This window comes from Hypomesus transpacificus, unplaced genomic scaffold (assembly GCF_021917145.1).
Source record: "Hypomesus transpacificus isolate Combined female unplaced genomic scaffold, fHypTra1 scaffold_51, whole genome shotgun sequence".
In the NCBI taxonomy this organism is placed as follows: Eukaryota; Metazoa; Chordata; class Actinopteri; order Osmeriformes; family Osmeridae; genus Hypomesus; species Hypomesus transpacificus.
Window position 1 is genome coordinate 1,350,702 of NW_025814024.1, and position 26,019 is coordinate 1,376,720.

At 43.2% G+C, this 26,019-nt stretch overlaps 1 protein-coding gene across 5 annotated transcripts in view; it reads left to right on the forward strand.

The window, feature by feature from the left end:
- Positions 1 to 8,077: 8,077 nt before the first annotated feature.
- Positions 8,078 to 26,019, forward strand: part of sh2d4a (SH2 domain containing 4A) — a 61,719-nt gene continuing 43,777 nt past the window's right edge. The window contains exons 1-6 of one of the 5 annotated variants that reach the window (XM_047017261.1): positions 8,078 to 8,279; positions 8,931 to 9,242; positions 9,727 to 9,886; positions 12,541 to 12,688; positions 21,484 to 21,616; positions 21,779 to 21,977. In XM_047017261.1, the coding sequence (XP_046873217.1) occupies positions 9,068 to 9,242; positions 9,727 to 9,886; positions 12,541 to 12,688; positions 21,484 to 21,616; positions 21,779 to 21,977 (815 nt within the window). In that variant the 5' untranslated portion in view covers positions 8,078 to 8,279; positions 8,931 to 9,067. Of the gene's footprint in view, positions 8,437 to 8,930; positions 9,243 to 9,726; positions 9,887 to 12,540; positions 12,689 to 21,483; positions 21,617 to 21,778; positions 21,978 to 26,019 lie in introns of all 5 variants that reach the window. The other 4 variants (XM_047017262.1, XM_047017264.1, XM_047017263.1 and 1 more) reach the window with 4 other exon arrangements.

Consider the following 26,019-nt stretch of genomic DNA (forward strand, 5'->3'; position numbering starts at 1 on the left):
TATGGGTAGTGACCGAAAGAACAAGATCGCGAATACAAGCGGCCGAAATGAGCTTTCTCCGCTGGGTGTCCGGGCTCTCCCTTGGATATAGGGTGAGAAGCTCGGTCATCCGGGAGGGGCTCTGAGTATAACCGCTGCTCCTCCGCGTCGAGAGGAGCCAGCTGAGGTGGCTCGGGCATCTGATAAGGATGCCTCCTGGAAGCCTCCCTGGTGAGGTGTTCTGGGCACGTCCCACTGGGAAGAGGCCCCGGGGAAGACCCAGGACACGCTGGAGGGGCTATGTCTCTCGGCTGGCCTGGGAACGCCTCGGGGTCCCCCAGGAAGAGCTGGTGGAAGTGGCCGGGGAGAGGAAAGTCTGGGCCTCCCTGCTTAGGTCGCTGCCCCTGCGACCCGACCCCCGGACAAGCGGTAGATGACGGACGGACGGAAATTTGAATGCACGAAACTCTGTGTCAGTGACAGACTACAGGGAGGTCAGGTTTATGTCTTTTATTTGTCAGATACAAAGAACAACACAAGGTTAGACTGGGCACTGAAATTCTTAAGACAAGACAACGAAAGCACCTGGCATAACATAGCATATAAGTACACGGAACATAATTTACATCTATGCTGAGGTTAAATAAGTGAAACTTCCTAAATATACAGATAGCAATAAATAATCGACTATACTAACCCTAATACTAAAACTTCCTAAATTACAGATAACAATAAATAGTACACTATACTAACCCTAAATGCACATAAAACCTGTTTCAACCCTATAAGTTTTCTAACCTAAGTGGAGTACAGTACAATAGTGCAAATTTGCAGATCAGTGACTAAGTCAATGACCATACAGGAGCCTGGTGGCGAGGTACAGTGAGGTACAGTAGTGCAATGTTACTGATAGGGCAACCAGTAGCTGAAAGTTAGTGAGGATGACCTGGATGATGTCCATACCAAACTTCTTCAGTCTCCTCAGGAAGAAAAGGCGCTTACGGGCCGCTTTGACCACCTTGTCCGTGTGAACAGACCGGGGGCCTCATGTATAAAGGATTGCGTAGCTTTCATACCAGAAGATGGCGTACGGCCAAAACTCGAAAAGTACCTATGCACAAAAATATTCACATGTATAAAACCGGTCGTACGCCAGGTCCTGCGCACCTTTCCTTTATAAATCACAATCAACGTGAGATTGACCGCACGTGAACGAGCCACTGAACTCGCCTTGCCTCCTCCCATAAATTAATATTCAGATGGGCTATAAATGCGCTCCTGAGGTCATTTCGTTGTCTGAATTACCGTATTTATTCGAAGAAACGCCGCCCTCGAAGGAAACGCAGCACCAAAAATGAACGTTAAACGCTGCAGCGTTTATTTGAAGAAATACGGTGACTGTGAGATCGCGGTTCTGACAACAGAGGTGGAGGCGAGAAAATGTGTCCTGTTTGGCGGCCTGTCATCAGGTATTAGTGACAAAAGACAGCACTTTGAGATTTAGCTAAATGTAAAGTGCATTACAAATAAAATTATCATTATTATTATAGGGCCATCAATGCTATGGGTTCAGAGAACCGGACCAAGGCAGAAATTAAGAAGAAATGGTCCGATATACATTACATTACATTTACATTACATTTATTCATTTAGCAGACGCTTTTATCCAAAGCGACTTCCAAGAGAGAGCTTCACAAAGTGCATAGGTCACTGATAATAACAACAAGATAGCCCCACAGCATTGCGGGTAGTCAAAAACAAGAAGTACATATTGTGAACAACCAAAAAATAGTGCTAAAGGGAAGAAACCATAAGAGCATGAAGTTAAAAATTACACAACATTAATCTCTAAGTGCAGGTGTACCTGTAGGAAAGCAATAAAATAGGATTAACTAAAAAAGAATACAACAGTTTAAATCAGCTACCACTAACCAACAAGAGCAACAGTCTAAGCAAGAGTCATTGTGAACCTTGAGGAAACTAGCGTTGGGTTCAGCAAACCATTCCTAAGTACCATTGTACTCCCGGAACAAGTGTGTCTTGAGCCTTCTCTTGAAGGTGGAGAGACAGTCCGTGTCTCTGATGGAGGTGGGGAGTTGATTCCACCACTGGGGTGCCAGGCAGGAGAAGAGCTTGTGCTGGGACCGGGCGGTCTTGAGAGGTGGGACCACCAGGCGGTTGTCTGAAGAAGACCGTAGGTGGCGGGTGGGGGTGTAAGGCTGCAGGAGAGACTTGATGTAGTCGGGCGCAGTCCCGTTCACTGCTCGGAAGGTCAGTACCAGGGTCTTGAATCTGATGCGGGCCGTTATGGGTAGCCAGTGGAGGGAGATGAGGAGCGGGGTAACGTGGGAGCGTCTGGGTAGATTGTAGACCAGACGGGCCGCTGCGTTCTGAATCCTCTGAAGAGGGCGGGTTGCGCATGATGGGAGACCGGCGAGCAGCGAGTTGCAGTAGTCCAACTTGGAGAGGACAAGTGCTTGGACAAGCAGCTGGGTGGAGTGCTCAGACAGGTATCTCCTGATCTTCCGGATGTTGTAGAGGGTGAATCTACACGACCGGGAGACCGCAGCAATGTGGGCCGTGAGGGAGAGCTCGTCATCCATGGTAACCCCAAGGTTCCTGGCAGAGGATGAGGGGGTCACCTTCGCAGATCCCAGGGTGATTGAGAAGTCATGGGAGATGGAGGGTTTGGCCGGGATGATGAGAAGTTCCGTTTTGGCAAGGTTCAGCTGGAGGTGGTGCTCAGTCATCCAGGCGGAGATGTCTGCGAGGCAGGCCTCAATCCTAGCTGAGATCCCCGGATCGGTCGGAGGGAATGACAGGTACAGCTGCGTGTCGTCAGCGTAGCAGTGGTAGGAGAAGCCATGGGAGGTGATGATTGGTCCAAGTGAGGTGGTGTACAGAGAGAAGAGGAGGGGACCAAGGACGGAGCCCTGTGGGACACCAGTGGAGAGCTGGCGTGGGCCTGACAGTTTGCCTCCCCAGGAGACCTGGTAGGATCTTCCCGACAGGTAGGATGAGATCCACTGGAGTGCAGTGCCAGTGATGCCCATCTCAGAAAGTCTGGAGAGCAGGATCTGGTGGTTAACCGTATCAAACGCCGCAGAAAGGTCCAGCAGAATGATGACGGATGACCTGGAAGCCGCTCTGGCAGACTGGAGGGCAGTGGTGACTGAAAGGAGGGCAGTCTCTGTGGAGTGGCCGGTCTTGAAGCCCGATTGGTTGGGGTCGAGCAGGTTGTTCTGAGAAAGGAAGTTAGACAGTTGGTTAGATACAGCACGTTCAATTGTTTTAGAAAAGAAGGGCAACAATGATACCGGTCTGTAGTTCTGGAGGACGGCAGGGTTAAGGGAGGGTTTTTTGAGTAAAGGGGTAACTCTGGCCTGTTTGAAGGCAGAGGGGAAGGTGCCAGAGGTAAGAGAGGAGTTTAGAACATGGAGCAGAAAAGTTATGATAGAGGGGGAGATGGTTTGAAAGAGAGGGGAGGGGACAGGATCAAGGGGACAGGAGGTGGGGCGATGAGAGAGAATGAGGTCAGAGAGCTCTGCCTCGGACAGGGGAGAGAAGGAGTTTAGACATTTAGTTGGGTCAGTAATGGAGGGTGAGGGGGTAGGAAGGGTGGGTTTAGGGAACCGACTGCTAATGTCGGCGACTTTTTTCTCAAAGAAGGAGGAGAAGTCGTCTCCTGTCAGGGTGGAGGGAGGGGGTGGGGGAGGTGGGTTAAGAAGGGTGGAGAAGGTAGAGAAAAGTTTGTGGGGGTTTGAAGCGGAGTTAATTTTGTTAAGGAAGTAGAGGGTTTTGGCACCAGTTATGTGAGAAGAGAAGGATTTGAGGAGGGAGTGATACTTATCAAGGTCCAGACCGTCTTTGGACTTGCGCCATCTCCTCTCAGCTGCTCGAAGGGTGGACCGTTCTTCACGAATAACATCCGTAAGCCACGGGCAGGGGGGAGAAGATTGTGCAGGCCTGGTAGACAGGGGACAGAGAGAGTCAAGTGATGCAGTTAAAGTGGTTAGCAAGGTGTCGGTGGCAGTGTTAGTGGGGTGGGACGAGAACTCGTCAATGGGAGGGAGGGAGGATGTTACAATAGAGGAGAAGTGGGAGGCGGATAGCGAGCGGAGGTTGCGCCGGAAAGTTACGAGGGGAGGGGAGGTAGGAGGGATTGGAGGGAGAGAGACAGTGAATTGGATAAAGTAGTGATCAGAGATGTGCAGTGGGGTTACAGAGGTTAAGTCAGTGATACAGTTACGTGTCAGGACGAGGTCTAGCTGTTTGCCTGCCTTGTGGGTCGCTGGTGTGCTCAGCAGCGTCAGGTCGAAGGAGGTCAGGAAAGACAAGAAGTCGACAGCCTGCATTCCTTGAAGGTGGATGTTGAAGTCCCCAAGGATTATCAGGGGGGTTCCATCATCCGGAAGGACGCTGAGGAGCATGTCCAGCTCCTCCACAAAGTCGGCTAGCGGTCCTGGTGGGCGATAAAGAACAATTAAGCATGCTTTGATAGGATTAGTTAGCATCACATAATGGTGTTCAAATGATTTGGCAGTAACAGAGAGTGGTGTGGATGTGTATTTAATATGTGGGGAAAGAAGCAACCCTGTCCCACCACCCCGCCCGGTTGAGCGGGGTGAGTGAGTGAAGGAGTGCTTGACGGAGAGAGCAGCTGGAGTTGCAGTGTTCTCTGGGCGGATCCATGTCTCAGTCAGCGCAAGGGCATGAAGAGAAGCATGGGATGCAAACGCCGGGATGAAGTCTGCCTTGTTCACAGCAGACTGGCAGTTCCAGAGCCCTAAGGAAAGAGACAGGGCAGGTGGAGAAGAACTGGATATGTAGTGAAGGTTAGAAGTTGACCGAATATACTTTGTGACATATCTACGTCTACGGGTAGTGTAATGAACAGGAATGCTAAGGAAACACATGCTAGCTATGAATAAATTCTAGGTAGAATATAATCCAAATATGAATATAAATAGGTTGATGCTTATCAGAAGAGGTGATCCGCCTCGTCGGCCTTCCTCGGTGGACTCCGCAGGTAGACTCCTTGTCTTTGTTCGACTGAGTCTTCGTGCGACGAGGCTGGCAGACGAGGCTGCCTCTGTAATGCTAACCGCCTTAAATATGCTAATGCACAGATACAACGCCCCCAATTACTGCCAAACAAAAGAATATCCTGAGTACCCTGAAACCGAAAATGACTCACTGGCTAGCTACTCCTTGACCAGTTTCAACTGGTTATCTAACTGCGGACCCTTCTGCTCTGCCCAAGAGACTAACTTTTAGCTAAACTCAATAATATACTAGTCTTGATCACTCGCAGTCAATGCAGCGCTCTCGAAGTTCTCTTCAGTATGACGCTATACGCTCTCAGCTGATTCCAGGTGACTTCGGCTTTTAAACCAAATTCTACAACGCCCCCAATTACTGCCAAACAAAAGAATATCCTGAGTACCCTGAAACTGAAAATGACTCGCTGGCTAGCTACTCCTTGACCAGTTTCAACTGGTTATCTACCTGCGGACCCTTCTGCTCTGCCCAAGAGACTAACTTTTAGCTAAACTCAATAATATACTAGTCTTGATCACTCGCAGTCAATGCAGCGCTCTCGAAGTTCTCTTCAGTATGACGCTATACGCTCTCAGCTGATTCCAGGCGACTTCGGCTTTTAAACCAAATTCTACAACGCCCCCAATTACTGCCAAACAAAAGAATATCCTGAGTACCCTGAAACCGAAAATGACTCGCTGGCTAGCTACTCCTTGACCAGTTTCAACTGGTTATCTAACTGCGGACCCTTCTGCTCTGCCCAAGAGACTAACTTTTAGCTAAACTCAATAATATACTAGTCTTGATCACTCGCAGTCAATGCAGCGCTCTCGAAGTTCTCTTCAGTATGACGCTATACGCTCTCAGATATAAAACTTTAAATGAAGAAACGAGTGGTGGTGCATCGTAACAGCACGATTTTGTCGTTCGTTTGACAGCCTCAAGCCTAACCCTAACCCTAACAGAAGTTATTAAGTGGTGGCGGTATAAACAGAAGGCTATATAGCATTTCCCGTTTTGGGTTTTGGCATTTTGATATGATCATCCACATTAATGATCAAACGTTTATTTTTATGTTTTTTGAATAGTCAACGTCATAAACTTACTAGTGGAAACTTTATTTTGTAATGTTTGGTGAGTCTCGGCACTTTTCAGTTAGAATTCGCCATGTTACAGAGCCAGACAAGACTTTGCAGAAGGTCCGCACATTCTCACGTCTGCTCAAAAGTTTCTGTGACGGCCCGCACATTCTCACGTCAAGTAAATCTTTATACATCAAAGTGTGCGTGAAAACCATCGTACGCAAGCTTTTTGTGCGTACGCAACGTTTATACATGAGGCCCCAGGTGAGGTCATTGCTGATGTTCACCCCGAGGAACTTGAAGCAGCTGACCTCCTCCACTTCCGATCCATTGATGAGTAGGGGTGCATGCTCATAAAATGTGTCTGAGCAGGGTGCACAGGATCATCAGTGCATAAGAACCTCACGTGCTGCTATCCCTGCATTTCAGTTGCACATTCCTTTTTCCTCTGCACATTTAGAATTGCCATGATGTATATATTTTTACAGTTGTGTGAAAGAAGTTCAATGGAATGTTGAATCTATAAGAACTATCAGTTAGCAAACAATTTACAGCAACACCACCACACTAAGGGGCCAATAAAATTGATTGATGTGATCTTATAATATTACTAATACAAATATAAATGGAAAAACACGACTAAGCCTACAGCATTTTGACATTAGTTTATTTAGCCTGTAGATATCAGTAGGCCCTAAAAAAGTATATGCATTGAATGAAGTTGGAAACGCGAACTCCCAAGTCAATAAAGATTAATTGGCAAGTTTATAAACATGAATACCCTAAAATGTAACTGATAGATAACCCATATTAGGCTAATCGAATTAGATGGGGGAAACCTTTACTTTGAAGGAACAGGTAGTGCTGACGACACATTCGGCCAATGACAGGCATGTCACGCTTACCTCCACCCACGTGAGAAAAATCCAAATATAAAGTAGTTTTATGGTTTGTGTTTAAAAAACGAGAAAACAAAATAACACGTCAAAATCAGTTATTCCGTTTTTGCAAAAAAACGAAAAAACGGACTCACAAACGTTTTTTGTATTCATGCGTGTTCCGTTATAATGATATAAGGAATTAAACTCACGTACACGGACCGACCAGCTAAAAATGTGCCTCCTCGCATGTGTAATGGATATCTTTGGAAAACGCAATGAATTTAAATTGTATTTTAAAATGAACATTTACTTAAATATATCATTACAAGTTCTATTACATGATAAAAACCACTTTTGTAATAGATTCTGTTTTGAATGTTTGGGGTCACTAGAGTTTTGTGACGTCAAAATGGGGTCACAAGCCAAAAAGGGTTGGGAACCACTGGTGTACTTTTTTCTGTTCCTTTGTGATGCAACATTCAAGTACCATACAAAGTCAAATGACTTTAAATACCTAGCTGTTCTCTTTCTGCATGAAATACTCTATCTAAATTATATCCAGATGAATGTGTTGGTTATACTACATTCATTTAAGAACCCGGAAATCCAAACAAACATCCATGCGCTTAAACATTATAAAGAATATAATTTCTAAAGAGGGATCATTTCAGGTTTCAAATCAAATTTATTTGTGAAGAAATGAAAAAGTATACAATGTCTCAAATAGACAAGCCTCCATGCTGCCTCTGTAACACACGAGATTCCCATTATGTGGGAACTTCCCACTTAATGAGTAAAACCTCAACAATGAGTAAGTACCTGAGTAACAACATTTTGGTAATAACAATCTCGTTTTTTACACATAAACCATAAAACGTCCTGATATTTCGATGTTTCTCACGTGGGTGGAGCTAAATGTGAAATGCCTGTCATTGGCCGAATGTGTAGTCAGCACTACCTGTTCCTTCAAAGTAAAAGTTTGCCCCTTCTAACTCGATTAGCCTAATATAGGTTGGAAAAAGGTGAAACTGTTAGTTAGGAAAACTTTTTCTACAATAGGCCTAGGCTAGTTGAGCCACTTTAAATTCAAAGCACGTCAAGAAAACGATATGCTGATTTACATTTCTAATACTAAAAACAATTTAAAATACTGTAGCCCTTTTTACAATAATTAATAGCCTATATAGTTTGTGAATACAAGTTTTAGGCGTTAGGCTACGAGGATATACGCCTACATGGGAGTGGCTAATTTGTTGTCTTGGATGGGTTACGTAGACATCTTGTGGAAGTGGATGAGGTAAATAGTTTTTATTGCATAGGGAGCGTCTTGCGAAATTTCGCGGAGTAATCTGTTGAGTTGCTACCGAACTTTACCTGCAATTCTCTTGGATTGGATTCATTAGTAGGTCTATCGAAATTTACTATTCAGGAAATCGACAAAATAATTTAAGCAGGTGACTGTTGTCTTTACATGATGCACACATTGACATTCCAAACCCATGGACAAAATAAACATGAATAGGCTTTATTACAATTGACGTTCGAGAAGCTTTGATTTCCTGTTAGAAGAACATGCGACAAAAACTGATGACGACTTTGACGTGGTTTTGATTGGCATAGTTAGATATACTGTAAAAAGTGTAAGTCAAGTATAGCTTACGTTTTCGAGAAAGGCTGTGTGACCGATATATAAGCCTACTGAGATTTAAATATAAAATACATAGCCTAACATAAATCGGCCTACCAGTGTGTCCAATTGCAGTGTAGCCAACTAATAGCCCACTTTAGAATGTGTATTGGTGATTTTCAAATAGTTGATAATACAATAAATGTGATTGTTTCACACAGACCAGGTGTATTAAGATACAGTGGACACATGGCAGAGAGCTATCCTTATATTAGTTTATAAAAATGCTCCTCAAATTGACAATAGCCCCTTTGTTTTTAGGAAGTTCTAACCGAGTGAGCAAAACCATGGACCAGCCAACATTGAACTGAGACATATTTCTTCAACTCTAATACCTCAAGCTGAGAAATTTCCCCAGCTTTAAGTTCACTGTGAAAACTGTAAAATATTTCTGAGAGATGCTGCAACAAATTTTGACTGACATGTTCATCGACCCTGATCTCCTGGCTGAGTTGAACGAAGAGCAGAAGCAAGTTTTGTTCATCAAGATGAGAGAGGAGCAAGTCCGCCGGTGGAAGGAGAGAGAAGCAAGACTAGAAAAGGAGGAAAACAGATTGAAGAAACCTAAGACAGGTATCAATTGTTTAGTTCTTGATGTGTGTGCAAGTCTCAAGAAAAGTTTTTTCCAGATTTATTGGCTGAAAATGGGGAATGGGTGTAGCTCGGGGATAGAATTTAACTGCTGATCCAGAGGTCACAGGTTCAGATTCTCCCTGTAATCAGCCTTGTATAGTGTCAGTTTAACAAACACATAATTATTATTATTATATGTCTGATTCAATTGATGATAAATACAACTCTCGAAGCTATAGCACACATTATGGGTACATACTATGGATCTTTATGTGGTATAACCAGACCTGCAGTAATTTTTTTTAAGTATTTGATAACTCACTGGATTGTGTATTGTAGAAGTACTTTGCTTTGGTAGTCTCTAATGGATGTGTGGGTGTGTGCTTGTTTGTGTCTGGCTGTGTATGTGTTTTTGCATTCTTGTACGTGTTTGTGTGTGCATGTTTGTTGTATATGTTTTCTTCTCACATTTTTTGTTCACCAGTCACATCCAAGAGTGTAACGTGGTTGACAGGAATGGACAGTGACGTGTGGGTATGGGTGATGGGGGAGCACCATGCCGACAAGCCCTACGTCCAGATTTGTAATGACGCCTTGGCCGAGAAGGCAGCCCAGCAGGCTCAGCGAGAGGCAGATGAGCTTAGGTAGGAAGTGATCTGTCATTACATCCTCATGAGATCACCACATTTGCATTACATACATCTATGTGGAGTCGGTTACCACACTTAGGACTTTGACATTAACTCTTAAGTTAAAATGTGTCACCTTTGTGACAAACCTTTCCACAATGTTCCCTCTAAACATGTTTAAAAGCAGGTTATTTAGCTTGCTTCCTGGGGTGCTTTTGTTTATTACATGTTCAATACTCACAGGCTTTTAAAACGTGACTGACACATTATCTGCAATTTGCACGGTTCCCTTCATTGCTTGAATGCCTAAATGTCTATAGACCTATTTCTGCCTTGTCACACTCATATACAGTGCCCTCCAAAAGTATTGGAACAGTGAGGCCAATTCCTTTATTTTTGCTGTAGACTGAAAACATTTGGGCTTGACATCAAACGATGAATGTGAAACCAGAGATCAACGTTTCAGCTTTTATTTCCAGGTATTTACATCAGGATCTGATGCACAAATTAGAAAATATCACCTTTTTGTTCGAACCCACCCATTTGTCACGTGAGCAAAAGTATTGGAACATATGACTGACAGGTGTGTTTTGTTGCCCAGGTGTGTCCTATTACATACATTATTCAATCAATAAATACCACTGAATGTCTACACTCAGGTTCAGATTGGGTAAGATAGGTTTTGTCTATGCAGACTGTATTCAGAGGTGAAAACAACATGAAAACCGGAGCGCTGTCTTTGGGTGAAAAACAAGCAATTGTGAGTCTTAGAGAAGATGGAAAATCAATCAGAGCCATTGCAGAAACATTGGCCATAGCCAGTACAACCATTTGGAATGTCCTGAAGAAGAAGAAAACTACTGCTGTACTAAGTAACAGACGTCGAACAGGTAGACCAAGGAAAACATCAGCAGTTGATGACAGAAACATTGTGAGAGCTGTAAAGAAAGACCCTAAAACAACTGTTAGTGAGATCAGCAACAACCTCCAGATGGCAGGAGTGAAGGTATCACTATCTACTGTTCGCAGAAGACTTCATGAACAAAAGTACAAGGGCTACACCAGAAGATGCAAACCACTCATTAGCAAGAAGAATAGGAAGGCCAGGCTGGAATTTGCCAAAAAGTACAGAGATGAACCTCAAAAATTCTGGGACAAAGTTTTATGGACTGATGAGACAAAGATTAACTTTTACCAAAGTGATGGAAAGGCTAAAGTTTGGAGAAAGAAAGGAACTGCTCATGATCCCAAACACACAAGCTCATCTGTGAAACACGGTGGAGGTAATGTCATGGCTTGGGCTTGCATGGCTTCTTCTAGGACGGGCTCATTAATCTTCATTGAGGATGTAACACATGATGGCAGCAGCAAAATGAACTCGGAAGTCTACAGAAACATTTTGTCTGCCAATTTAAGGAAAGATGCAACCAAACTGATTGGCAAAGCCTTCATCATGCAGCAAGATAACGACCCAAAACACACTGCCAAAACAACAAAGGAGTTCATCAGGGGCAAGAAATGGAAGGTATTAGACTGGCCAAGTCAATCTCCAGACTTAAACCCTATAGAGCATGCATTTTACCTGCTTAAGAGGAGACTGAAGGGAGGAACCCCACAAAACAAACAACAACTGAAAGAGGCTGCAGTGAAAGCCTGGGAAAGCATCAAAAAGGAAGAATGCAAAAGTTTGGTGACGTCAATGGGTCACAGACTTGCTGCAGTTATTGAAAGCAAAGGATTTGCAACTAAATATTAAGTCTTATTCACTTAAATATGTTTTAAGTATATCTGTTCCAATACTTTTGCTCACATGACAAATGGGTGGATTCAAACAAAATGTGATATTTTCTTAGTTGTGCATCAGATCCTGATGTAAATACCTGGAAATAAAAGCTGAAACGTTGATCTCTGGTCTCACGTTCATTATTTGATGTCAAGCCCAAATGTTTTCAGTCTACAGCAAAAATAAAGGAATTCGCCTCACTGTTCCAATACTTTTGGAGGGCACTGTATGTTCTGTCACAGCATCTCACTCAAAATAACCTATATGGTAGTTTCTGCTTGGATTCTACGTCTGTCAGTCATCTGAAAAGGGCACAGTTAATTATTATGTAGACATAGTACCAACAGATCTGGAATCCCAGTTAAACATTTCTTTACTTCGCCTATTGACTCAGCCACTCCTATAATGAAAGTTTTACTTTTCCTTGATTGTGCTATGCCTATGACCTAGATTGCTTGGAGGTTAATAGTAATTTATTGGAAAATGGTAGAGCTTGCCTTTTTATTATAGTTAATAATGGTAGCCTTTACCCTGGTTTGGTTGCACCATACTGTGGTGTCCATGGCAGCTCTAAAAGAATAGTAAAATGTAGCAACATTTTAAGTTTATGTGTGCAGAACATAGCATAAACTCCAGTTGTTTGTTCTTCTTTGGTTCACTTTTTAAAATGTACATACACTATCTTTATGAAGGCCAGAATCATTCAGGGACTTCAAAGTGAGCCTGCGGGCTAGATTCTTATTTTGTTTTAAAGCATTAACACGCTCCTGTACTTATTAACTTGTATTTCCCCTTCGTAGTTCCTCTAAATTGATTTCACAGACACAGCTGGTGTTAACCCAAACATCCTTTGAAGTTGAAGTGTGTGTGTATGTGTGACTTCTAGATTGAAGAAGGAAGCAGAGCTGGTGAAGAGGTTCTCTGGTATGTTGCCAGACCCTGAGCTGCTGTCTTGGAGGGAGGAGGAGCAACGGGAGCATGTCAGACGGGCAGCAGCAGCTCAGGAACAGACACAGCTGGAGGAAGAGTTCAAGGTACTGCACCACCGAACAAGTCATAGTCAAAGTTAACAGTCTATTGAACAGCACAATGCGAACCCTAAAGGCCAAAATATGCTTCTGCGTCTCAGTTTACGGATGGGCGGGCGCACGGATACGGACGGATAGACTGCGTTTATGGTTCTCCGTAGGCTGTGGGTGCTGAAAACAATTCAACGCCAGACGAGTAGGTGGCGCAACGGTTTTTTGTTTAGACGTCGTTGAGTGTTTATTTACCAAGGTTACCGAGAAGTCGGAGCAAATTTACAAATGAGCCGTTTCATCAATAAAATACGCACATTCTCAGCAACTACACTGCCCATTTCTTGTCACATTTTAATTCAGATGCTGATTTACATGTACCGTTTAGCTGAAATATGAATTGTAAAAACTTTACAAGCAATGGCGTTCAAAGGATTCTGTTCGTCCTGCTATCACGGCAACCCCGCCCCTGACGCAAGCGGTACTTAATACTGACCAATCACAGCCAAGGGGGTCTCCGTAGCTCTCCATAGCTCTCCGTAGCTACGACGGATAGTTGAAAAAATCAACTGAGAAAATTCAGGAGGTGCACGTCAAGTTCTCCGAGGGCTGACGGAGAGCTCGTAGAGGGCGTTCCACGGAGACGAGGGCGTTCCCATGTGTCCGTTTTTCAAAAAACGCAGAAGCATATAGAATCAGAATCAGAAGGATTTTATTCTCCATGAATGTTTGCACAAACAAGGAATTTACTTGGCAGGGAGGTGCATACATTAAACATATAGGAATATTGAAAACTTAAATATGTGGACTAACTATACAAAAGGAGCAAAATTTAGCTAATACTAAGGGGGGTCTAGCTAACACTAAGGGGAATAAAAAATAAAATATAAGTAGCCCTAATTTACAATCTAACCTAAAAATACAGATAGTGCAAACGATACAATAGTGCAAAATGCAATGTGCAGGGTGTCATTGTGCAGATTGTGATTTAAAGTCAGTGTGAGTCCTTGGCCTTGTTAAAGAGGCCAACAGCGGATGGGAAGAAACTGTTCTTGTGGCGTGAGGTTTTGGTCTTGATGGACCGCAGCCTTCTGCTGGAGGGGAGTAGCTGGAACAGGGAGTGTCCAGGGTGGGAGGGGTCGGCCACAATCTTCCTCGCTCGCCTCAGGGACCTCGAGGTGTGCAAATCCTCGAGGGAAGGCAGATTGCAGCCGATCACCTTCTCAGCAGTGCGGATGATACGCTGCAGTCTGCTCTTGTCCTTGGCAATGGTAGCAGCGTACCAGATGGTGATAGAAGAAGTGAGGATGGACTCAATGATGGCTGTGTAGAAGTGCACCATCATTGTCTTTGGCAGGTTGAATTTCTTCAGCTGCCGTAGGAAGTACATCCTTTGTTGTGCTTTTTTGGTGAGGGAGCTAATAAGTTCCCACTTGAGGTCCTGGGAGAGGATGGTGCCCAGGAAGCGGAAGGACTCCACAGTGTTGACTGGGGAGTCACACAGGGTGATGAGGGTGAGTGGGGCTGTGTTCTTCCTGAAGTCCACAACCATCTCCACTGTCTTGAGAGCATTGAGCTCTAGGTTGTTCTGGCTGCACCAGGTCACCAGGTTGTCCGCTTCCCACCTATAATGAGACTCGTCTCCACCAGAGATGAGCCTAATGAAGGTGGTGTCGTCCACAAACTAAAGGAGTTTGACGGACGGATGACTGGAGGTGCAGCTGTTGGTGTACAGGGAGAAGAGCAGAGGAGAAAGGACGCAGCCCTGGGGAGATCCAGTGCTGATGGACCGGGAATCAGAGACTTGTGTTCCCAGCTTAACGCACTGCTTCCTGTCAGACAGGAAGTCTGTGATCCACCTGCAGGTGGAGTCAGGCACGTTCAGCTGGGAGAGCTTGTCCTGAAGCAGAGCGGGGATGATGGTATTAAAGGCAGAGCTTAAGTCCACAAACAGGATCCTGGCGTAGGATGCTGGGGAGTCCAGGTGCTGTAGGGTGAAGTGGAGGGCCATGTTAACTGCATCGTCCACAGACCTGTTGGGGTTTGGAGTCGAAATTAATTCTAACTGTGGCCTGACAGACCCCGGTGCCTGGCCTGCGGCCTACCCTGCGCGGAGAGCGTGAAGTGTGACTTGGGTTTTAACGTGTGCGCATGACAGCAGTGCCGTGATTATATACGAGTCTTTAAATTGAGTGCAGTGAGCTCCTTAGTCTAATCCTTGGGTGGGTGTGGCAGTTTGCTCTGCGATTTTGAGAGTTTAAATGTGGACGCGCACCTTGTGGGCAGCAGGTGGCTAAGGGGTGCTCGGCTTCTTTGGGCTGTTTCCATCTCAAACCCCGGTCCTTATGCCACATTTGTCTATCCCAGTGTTGTATGCCGCCTGAAGTTTACTGTATCAATGCTTTTTATTATGAATTTTTTTACCCAATAAAGTGTAGTGATTTTTGCTACTCCTGTGTGTTCATCTGAATTGTTGGGGATTACACAGAGGGCTCAGTGTTGTGTCAGAGAAGGTTGTTGAAATTTACATCTCAAAACCTTACCTCTCTGCGCGACATTGGGTTTTTTCAAGCAGTCGGAGCCACTTCATCAAAACAGCCCGGGCTTGATTTTAAACAGAAGTATTTCCAGTCTCTGAGCCAGGCAGAACTAAACAGACTGATTGCCTTCAGGCAACTAATGAGCAACATACAATGATATAACATTTGACAGTTGTCGTGTCCCACACTGTGCCACTGCAACACACAACAGTATAACTATCTGTGTGCGTTAATTTGATAATAGAAGCAGGGAATTAAAAGTAACGCAAACGTTACTTTCCCTTGTAACTAATTACTTTTCTATGCAGTAACTAGTAAAGTAATGCAGTTACTTCTGAAATAAGTAACTAGTAACTGTAACTAATAACTAATTTTCGGTAAAGTTCCCAACACTGCTAGTCACATTACTTTTGGATTACTCCATAACATCACCTGAGATGCACTATAACTTACTTGCCAAATAACAATATGATAATATAATTATAATGAGGACATACACAAGATCTCTCTTTTATGCTTTTTAATACAACAATGGAGACAGTTGTGAACATCAAGTTGTCAAGCATAACAAGGCTACAGTACTATACTCCAAAAGCCTACAGAATGATGTGTTTGAGGCAGATATTTGACAGATCTGGTAATAAAATAAAAAAAAGCTGATTTCAGTGCCAACCTTTTGGAATATTAAGAACCTAATAACAGTAAACTCCACAATAAAGTGCTATTATTTACTCTGATCAAATGAATTCCCTAAAGAGACATGTGATTGTTATATGATATAATGTCAAATCCTGGATCCACTGAGCTGAAAATAAAATTCTGGTAACATCCATGTATTTCCTGCATTAGCAATTCAACTAGCATCATCAAAATACATGTATTAACAATAGAAAATCATAACTCATAACACACAACTATATATGCGCCTACAAACCTGTTTAACTCTGATTTGGTAACCTACTGTTGGAAGTCCAGTCATGGCTGCTTGGCTGGTGTCGGCAACGGCAAACTTTAATCGGCATCAGTGTGACTCCATTGATCTTTAGCTAGCTACCAATCTGGAGTTGGCATGTTGCCGTTGAAGATGGTTTAAAAGATTAGAAGTTGTGTTTGCGGCGGTAGAGAGGTGTTTTTCAGGTGAGTCAGGTGGCCGAGCGGTGAGGGAATTGGGCTACTAATCAGAAGGTTGCCGGATTGATTCCCGGTCGTGCAATATGACGATGTGTCCCTGGGCAAGGCACTTCACCCTACTTGGCTCGGGGGAATGTCCCTGTACTTACTGTGGGTCGCTCTGGATAAGAGCGTCTGCTAAATGACTAAATGTAAATGTTTTTGGCCTGGGCACAATGTACATTGTACAGTTAAGTTTTTACCCTTTTGCTAAAACAAAGTAATGTGCATACTTCCATCCCTCAAACAATGTCTTTGCCATTATGTTTTTGCCTATTGAATTTTGGCGCTAAGGTCAAAGTGACGAGTGTTACGCAAACACACATACTGTAAAGGGGAGTTAGATTTATTTTTGCTCCCGCTATGCAGATTGCAGTAACGCAAGTAATGCAAAAAAAATTATTATAAGTAACTGTAATGCGATTACTGAAGTTTTCAACAGTAACGCTAACGCGTTACAGACAAATGTAATATTATTACAGTAACGCGTTACTCCCCAACACTGCTGACATGTAATGATCGCTAGAGGACGCTTGTTTCACGGAGCAAAGGCACGGTCTTAAAATGAACATGCCTTCGTCAATCTGTCATTTATTTCCATGTTGTTAGTCGGCGATTATTTCATTAGAGCGTTTGTTGTCTAGCCCTTTATCCAGTACTGGCAAAACATGCAATGTTCTTCATTTATTGTCAGAACACAGTCCAAGTATTGCAAAAATGAAAGCGACATATAATTGTTTGCAAATTCTAGGCTATAGGGCTTACTTGATGTTAGCCTGTTGATGCTTAGCCTATTCAATTTAACAACTTTCAGAATGACAAGACACAGTGGATAATATGTCAACTGGTTGAGAATGTGTATTTTGGTTTTATGTAGGCCATTGTATTACTGTAACATTGGGACTGTCCTAGTGCCAAAAACTGTCCTAGCTGACGTCACAATGCCGTTCCGATGCAAGGACGCGTCCGTCGCTGTGCCGACCTTAAAGGGGCCATTGATTGAATTTAGCTGTAAACAGTCAGTTTAGAAAAATCCCCTGTTGTGCCGTCACAACGGGGCTCCACCTTTTTGGGTTCTGGTCTGTACCTCTGTCACGCCCCAAAATGTGCTGTATGCTGTTCTGTGTACTTCCACAGAATTACAAAGAAGCACGTTTTTCTAGCTTATTGAAAATTGATTATGGTGTTGAATGCAGTGTTCCAGGCTGTACAGGGAATGCTGACACTTTTCAGAGTCTTCCTAAGGAACCAAACACTCGACGGGCAGTGATGTTTGTCTATGAGAAGATCCCTGTGCAGTTCGACCCTCAATTACACATTTGCTCAAACCATTTCACCGAGGCCAGTTTTGAATGAATACCTTAGACAATTTAAAGAGGGATTTGCTAAGCTGCTGTTGCTGAAAAGAGGTGCTGTTCCAACCGTATGCTCATCAGAAACACAAACTGTAGTATGATTTTGTCGCTAACAGTTAGCCTATTAGCAATGCTATCGTCTCCTGTATCTAGCATAGGTAGAATTCCAAATATGTCAGACATCCCAAGTCTCCCGGAAGGTCCGGGAGTCTCCCGCATTTCAATAGCGGCTCCTTGACGCCCGCAAATGCCATACAATCTCCCTGAAATCCAGGATTTTGTATTTTGAGCGAGCGAGACTGTGAAACTGTCAATTCTGTTAGAGATAGGTGCAAATCGCGCGTCATGACAGCGTTTCGGGGGGTGGAGGAGGGGTGTACGTGCTGGTTGCATAGAGTTAATATAACTAGAGTAAGCTACTTTTGTCTTCCAAGATGGCGTCCCCATTCATTTCCATGAAAAGTGCTCAGTGGCGCAGTGAGGCAAGCTAGAGCGCGAGACTGGACGCGACCATCTTTCCACTTCCGTGTCTTCCTGTCTAGCTTTAAACAGTGGCTCTTTTTTTTCCTAGCTCCGAGAGCTCATGTAAATCGGCTATCGGCCAATGTGAAATTTTGTGCTCGTGCCCTGTTAGTATCCGCCAGCACATTTGCAGGCAACTGTCATTGATTAAGCAAATAAATGGGTTGCTAGTTTACCCATTTTGGATTGGTTTCGAACTTAGCAAAAATCGGGAAAAATTATTCTATGAAAAAGCTAGTAGTATGAGCCAGGTTCAAGAATCAAACAAAAATTATTGGGGGAGATAGTTTTGTAAATGTTGAATGGAGTTAATAGAATAAAAACGACCGGAAGAGTCGGAAACCTAACCGTACATGCAACACCACCTACATCCACCGGGGCCTTTGCTTCAAGCCGAGGGGCGAGGGGTGGGGGCTTGGCTGGTTGAGGGGGTACTTCATGTGTCCGGATTGCGGAGGGGGGGGCGGAAGCCACCTCCCGGAAATGAGTCTCTGCAGGTTGGGATGTCTGGTTTCTATTAGTGCTGTCAAACGATTAAAATATTTAATCACATTAATGTCATAGTTAACTCGCGATTAATCAATTAATCGCACATTTTTATCTATTCTAAATGTCCCTTGATTTCTTTGTATCCCATTCTTTTTTCAAATTTTAAAGCTCTTATTAACATGGAAAAGTGGTTCGGATTGCTTTGTGCAAATATTTTTTTAATTAAAAACAACATTGCAATCGCCTGGCGTTGACGAGGGGGCGGAGAATTTGCATGAATCGCATCAGCTGTGTGCTTGGCCATCAAGTGGTATTTCAGACTGGACGTGCTGCGATGATAGCTCAGTTAACAACGACAAAACACACAGATCACTTTGGTCTTGTCAATGGAACCATTTGGCAACTTTTTAAAAGTAAACTTTCCATTCAGAATCTTATTGGCATCCATTTCGGCGTCTCGCGCTCGCCATCCACTCAAAACGTAACGTTAGCCTACTACCAGAGAATGTCTAATATCCATAAACGGGCTCTGCTACTACTCTTTAGCCGGCTCGCAAGCCAAACAAGTGTGTGTAGTGTGCCTGTTGTTTTATTTCCGGTCTAGCTAGATCCGCAGTGGTGTTGTAGTCTTTCTAACGTCGGTAATTGTTGCAACATCATGTGAAAAAAACTACAAAGTTTGCTAGGCCAAAAAGAGCGTTAATCGCGCGATAAATAAATTGACGCCGTTAATTTGGGTTTGCGTTAACGCCATTAATAACGTGTTAAACTGACAGCACTAGTTTCTATACACATCAACATACCTTACTTAGCGAATGACTCTAGCTAGAATAGCTTTAGTCGGCATTGGACAAGAAGCTTCTGAAAAAATTGCCCGAAAACGAATAGCAGTCTAGCCTATTGCTAACGCCTGTCTAGATTATCTATTTGAAAGAACTAGTGAAAGCCCCTTTGTCACTGGTCACCCAGACACTCGCCTGGGACAGTCATGATTTGCATGAATGCTAAAATGACAATCACACCTTAATGACACACCTCTGGAGAGGTGATCTCAACAGTTGAAGAGGAAGGTGGACAGAGGAAGACTCTGAAATGTTTCATTTAAAGTGTGTAAATATCGTTCTAACCAGCTTTTAATGTCATGTTTGATATGATTTTTTTTCTTATTTGATGTTTTACATTTTAGTAATTTTTTTTTTTTACATTTTATAATTTTAATACTGTAACATGTACATGTACAGGGTTTACAGTTTGTGCCTGCAGCAGACCAACATGTGTTTAACATATTCCCTTGTCTTGCAAGGGCACCACTTGGTCTACTGCAGCCTTGATTAATGATCCAATTTGTATGCATTAGACGACTTTTCAGTCATATGACCGGTGTACCCATTTGAGTCAGGTTGGGTGTATATAGGAAGAAGTTTTACCAATCACTTTGAGTTCTGTTTACGATACAGCTCCGGTACGTTAGGCGCCTAGTCTTCATTGTAAATACTTTTTTTAACCATTGCTCTGAAGGTATGTTTTGTATCTGATGATATTTCATTATCATTGTATTGATTATCTTACTATTTAGATAATAAACTATTATTGTGCATTTTTAAGTTACTTGTTCTCGTTGAAACGTATCTATCAAGCTACGGCGGTGAAAACTTTGATCTAGTCTGGTTGATGCGGCTAACTGATTATAAACAGGTTTCAACTTAAGGCCTCTGAGTCACTTACAGTGGATCTCCACGCTCCGAAGGAATTTACCGGAGCCTCTGAGTGATCGATTACATTTCCTACTAGGTCTACTATGGTTAAATCCATATTATAGTAGACAGTGGCGGCTGGTGAAAATTATTCTAGTTGGGATATTCTAGGCGACAGTTTTTGACATATGATGATATATGCACAGTATTAAATAAATATATTTAGTTATAGACTGTGTTCTGCAGTTATCTTATGGTAGGATATGGGATGTTATCCTGTATTCCATGCAGTCGGGTCATCTCCCCTCTTGCACTCCTGTAGTGGCCAATCTGATGGTGAGACCGCTGAATTTTGATTTAAAATTTGAATTGGACTGTACAAGGTGTTCATGGAACAATTATCACTCAGTACAAGCGTAAATAACACTGCAGGATTTAATCTTCGTGATAATGATGAAATGGATTGAAAAAAAAGTGTGTGAGGAAAACAAAATATATAAATATTACAAGTAATCGTTCTTCCCAAATTTACTTTCTGCAGTGTGACTACAGTATGGTCATCTGTGTTGCCAATTCCCACTTTCAAAATGTGCGTAGGCCTACGCATGGGTCAGAGTTTTCGTGGAGGACCGCACATTCTCCTGTCAAGTTTGTTTTTTATAAATCACAACCTTTGCATGGGAAGTGGCATACGCACATTTTCAGCCCCGTTTTGTGCGTATGCAATGTTTATAAATGAGACCCCAGCTGTTTTTGTTACATACAAAATAGCATTTAGCCTACCTTTGACATGCTTGGGTTATTTCAATTTTTTACAGAGAAGTTGTTTAAACAAGGAAGTTGATGCATCAGACAATCCAACAATGCACCTGCAAGAGGAATATAATATAAATAGTAATTGTGGGCAATGTCAAGTAGTTGTTGTTCCCTAAATGGAAATTGTGTTTTCATTTTTTTCTGTGGGCCACACGTCTCTCATTTAAAAAAATCTGTTCTCACACACGTGGAGCTATTGAGGTGTATTTTTCTTTGTCTTCCAGAAAAGAGAGTCAGAAGAGAGGAGGATGGCTGAGGAGGAGGTGAGAAGGTTGGAGGAGAAGCGGAAGCAGCAGATCTACATGGACCTGAGGAAAGTGAAAGAAGAGAGGGATGACAAGGACTGGCAGGAGACATGTGAGAAAACGTTCAAATAAGAACCCTCTCTGGGTTATCCAAGAAAGGTTTAATTTAATAAGTAAACCTTTGTAAACCTGATTGTTTGGTAGTTGTTGGTAGTTAAATGTGTAATTTTTAGTTTTTAAAAAGGGTTCTAAATACAGTATTTGGGTTTTATAGTGCGGAAGTCCAAAGCAGCAGATCTCCGTCGGCGATCCATTGCCAAGCAGACCCGTGATGATCACCGTAGGAGATCGGTGAAGGCTCTAGAGCAAGGTCGAGTAGCTGCAACTGCCAAGGCCTTTGGAGGGGAGAAGCTGGCCCTTCTGCCTAGACCCAAGCCCAGGAACCTCACTCTTACTAGTGATACCCTTAATTTGTAAGTAATATTATAAAATTCTGCTGTTGGATTTTAAGAATTGAGATCTGAATAAATATCTATATCGGAGTCAGCATGATAATACAATAACTGTGGAAGGAAAGTATCCCGGTACTTATCTTAAACAAATCCCCCAACAGTAGACTATTAGTCTTGTTTCTGCTGTATTGTTGAGTACTACATGTATTAATTTGAGGGGATGATGTGTAAAAATGCCTCTTTTTATGGTTTTGGTTATTCATTCATTTACTATAATCTAGGTTGATCAAGTCATATTAATTTTAGTGTACATAGAACTGTACAATAAAACGAAACCAATATAAAACATTAATATTTTACATAACACACAAGGAAACTTACCCTAACCCAAATAATAAGAAAAGCTAGAAACACAATAAGTGGCTTTGCTGCTTGGCCCCCGATAAGAAGTGATATAAACACAATAGGTGGCTTCACAGCTTAGCTCCTTGGCCCCCATATATCAGAGAGAACAGGTTGTGCCTCACCATAGACAGTCACCCAATAATGCACATATAAAGTAGCCTACAGCAGAAACGGCTGTCAGTGGATTTTTCAAAAGCCTGATAAACTGAACACAATTGAGTATGGCCTGCTTCATTGTCAGCCTCCTACTTTCTGCCCCAGAGGGTTTGTTGCTTATTTTTGTGAATGGAAACTGAAAAACAGGTTTAGGTCACCTAAAGTACAGAGACACGCACATTTTTTGTCATGACAGGTAGAATGCTGTTCTAAGTTATCTGATAAGACAAGCTCTCCATACTTCATTTTAGGAAAATGTGAATAACTTGAAATAGGGATGTGCTTCAACAGCTGGCAATTTTGTGTTGCTATGCTATGCTAATTTAAAGCACGCGGGATCTCGGTCTACCGTTCTGTTGTCCCTTTTGTTTTCGGCCATGTTAGTGCACGGCCATGTCTTTCCTATCCTACTCAAGGTCATTCTTATTCCAATAATCAAGAAACAAAATCTTAATCCTATTAAGAATAATTATCATCCCATTGCTATTTCTAGCCCCATTTTTTAATGGTTTGAATCACTTTTGCTCAACCGCCTGGAGAAGCACCTGTCTTCTACAGCGAATCACTTTGGGTTAAAATCGTACTTTAAAAGACGAGGCTCTAACATCTTCGTCTGTTTCCTTGATGCCTCTAAGGCATTCGATAAGGTTAACCATTATGCACTGTTTCAGAAATTGATTGACAGAAACGTACCTGTCTACTGAGTACGTACCATTGTATATTGGTTTTATAGGTTATCCTTCAGGGTGCGCTGGGGGACTACCGTTTCGGTCAGCTTTAGCCCCGGTAACGGTGTCCCCAAGGGGAGTCTACTGTGTCCACTACTGTTCAATACGTATGTTTCGAACCTTACTGGGAAGCCAAACGCCGCCAATGCTGGCTGCTTTATTGCGAATGTCCCTGTTAATCATTTATTGTATGCTGATGATATCTGCCTGATATGTCCGTCGGTAAAGGCTCTGCAGAAACGGATTCATATTTGTGAGGCCTTTGGTGCTGAAAATGACATGACTTTTTGTGATAAAAAGACAAATTGCATGTATTTTTCCTGTCACCGATGTCGCTTGCCCGGAACGCCACCCTCAGTGAAGCTTTACGGCACGCCTTTGCCCTATTTTCTTTCTGTGACCTATCTCGGTTTTCAAATTACACCAGATCTCTCTGACGATTGCTCTATTTGCGCGTAAACTCTCCAGTTGTATACAAAAAACACTATAACCCGAACATTCGGCAAATGCTCTACTGAGGCGAAGCGAATCCTGTTTATGGCACACTGCTCTCCCTTGTATTGCGCCCAGCTATGGTGCAACCATAGCGCTGGTGCACTGCAGAGACTTAGAGTTGCCTATCACAACGCTTTTAAGATGATCATGTCGCGACCAAGGTCTAGCAGCAACAGCTGGCTCTTTGCGCAGCTGCGTGTTGACACCTTTGACGCAAGGAGGCGAAAGCTGACGCATTCTTTTGCGACTCGCCTCCTGGCGTCTGGGAATGACATAGTTAGGCTCCTGTTATCCTCAGACGCTTTTTCCAGGAGCCAGTTCTGGAGAACCTACTGTTACACTGGACAAAAGCCATGTGTTGTTTTTAATTAAGGATTTTTTAATTAAGGAGATTCATGTCTCTTGTATGTAATGTATTCATTTATGGGCCATTGCGCCTGAAACAAACATTAAATAAAATAATGCAGTGTAAGGGCAGCAATGTTATCCCCAAAGCTGCAAAGCCATCTATTGTGTTTCTACCTTATTGTCTGTGCTTGCTGTAATTTATTCCAGTCAACTGACGAGCTTCTAGCTTGGAGCATGCCAACTTTATTGTACTGCGCATGCGCCACACATACAGCACTACAGGTAATGCATTAGTACAGAACAGACTGTAGCCACGGGAGTAATTAAAACTCGATACGTTACATCTCCCTCCTTAACAAAATAAGAAACATGTACACAGGAGCAACTCAGAAATATCGTCAACAGTTTAAATGTCCTGGCTTCATGTTAAATAATATCAACGTCCATTCAAGAGTTCAGTGGCTTTATGAAAATAAACAAACACATGAAGCATAGCGCAAGTTCAGTCAGGCAAGACCGATCCCCGCACTCGGGCATACTCGATAATGTCCACTACTCACTCCTCCCGCTAAGAGCGCTCTTCTTCCTCTGTTCCTGTCGGGCTTTCATTTGGGTTCAGTTCGAGTTGCGCTCCCGTCTATCAATTAACGCTGTCACATGTTCCCGTGCCTTTTAAATACGAGTCTCTCCCTGTGTAGTTTGTCCATGCTATCAAGTGCGCGACCCTCCACCTCCCCGTCGCCACCCGGTTCCTCATCTGCTCTTCGACTCTGGTTGTCGGCTGCCGCCACCGCCACCAGTGTCTGGACTCCGTGGGGGATTCTTCTTCGAATGTTGGGCAGGCGCCCGTTGATCTATAATTCCCTGGGGTCTAAGCTCCAAACACTGAAGTACATTTATCATTCTGTAATAAACATCTTTCACTCATCCCAGGTCTCTCCTGATTGAAATAAGAACTTTACAAAACAGTGACTTTAGTCACACTAACTTGGAAGGAGAGGTTAATAGCACTTCACTTCCAAAGGTGTCTTTACCACATCTTGGCCCTCAATAAGTCAGTCTGTCAGGCGGCTTGACAACTCTTTCTCGCCTAGTGATGTACTGTTCACCTTGCTGGGCCTGAGCATGGCTCAAGGTTTCCCTGGGAGGTGAGTGAGGCTCTTCAGAAGGGGTGGGAGACAGTGGTTGCTATTCAGCTGACTGCTTCGGTGGCTCAGTCCAAAATTCATCACGTATCCAGTGGCGTGGACGGTTGGCGGCTGGAGTGCTTGCACGAAGATGTTGACTGTGCGGCGGTACTCCTTGTTTCCGCTGTCCACAACATATTTAAAAATATATATATTTGACCTTTATTTAACCAGGAAGGTCCCATTGAGAAAAAAAACTATTTTTCAAGGGAGACCTGGCCAGACAGGCAGCAACATAAGAACACATAGTTACAGACAGAAGAACAAAGAATGTGACAAGTTTAAATAAAAAAACTTGAGCGTTAATGTCGGGGGAGTCAGATGGCTGAGCGGTTAGGGAATCGGGCTAGTAATCAGAAGGTCGCTGGTTCAATTCCCGGCTGTGCCAAATGACGTTGTGTCCTTGGGCAAGGAACTTCACCATACTTGCCTCGGGGGGAATGTCCCTGTACTTACTGTAAGTCGCTCTGGATAAGAGCGTCTGCTAAATGACTAAATGTAATGTGTTGCATTTGGCTCCTGAATCCATTCGGAATATCACTTCTTTAGACAGAATTTCCAATTTCACCACCCATTTGTCAACATGGGGTCAACAGGCTGCCTCAGATTAATATTCAGAATTTTCTTCATCATCTGGAGAATCTTAATTTGCCTCAATATTTACAGCGCTTACCACTCGCTTGTGACACACTGCCACCCAATGGTTTGGTTTGTGGCAGTAGGAACAAACAGAGCCTTTTGATG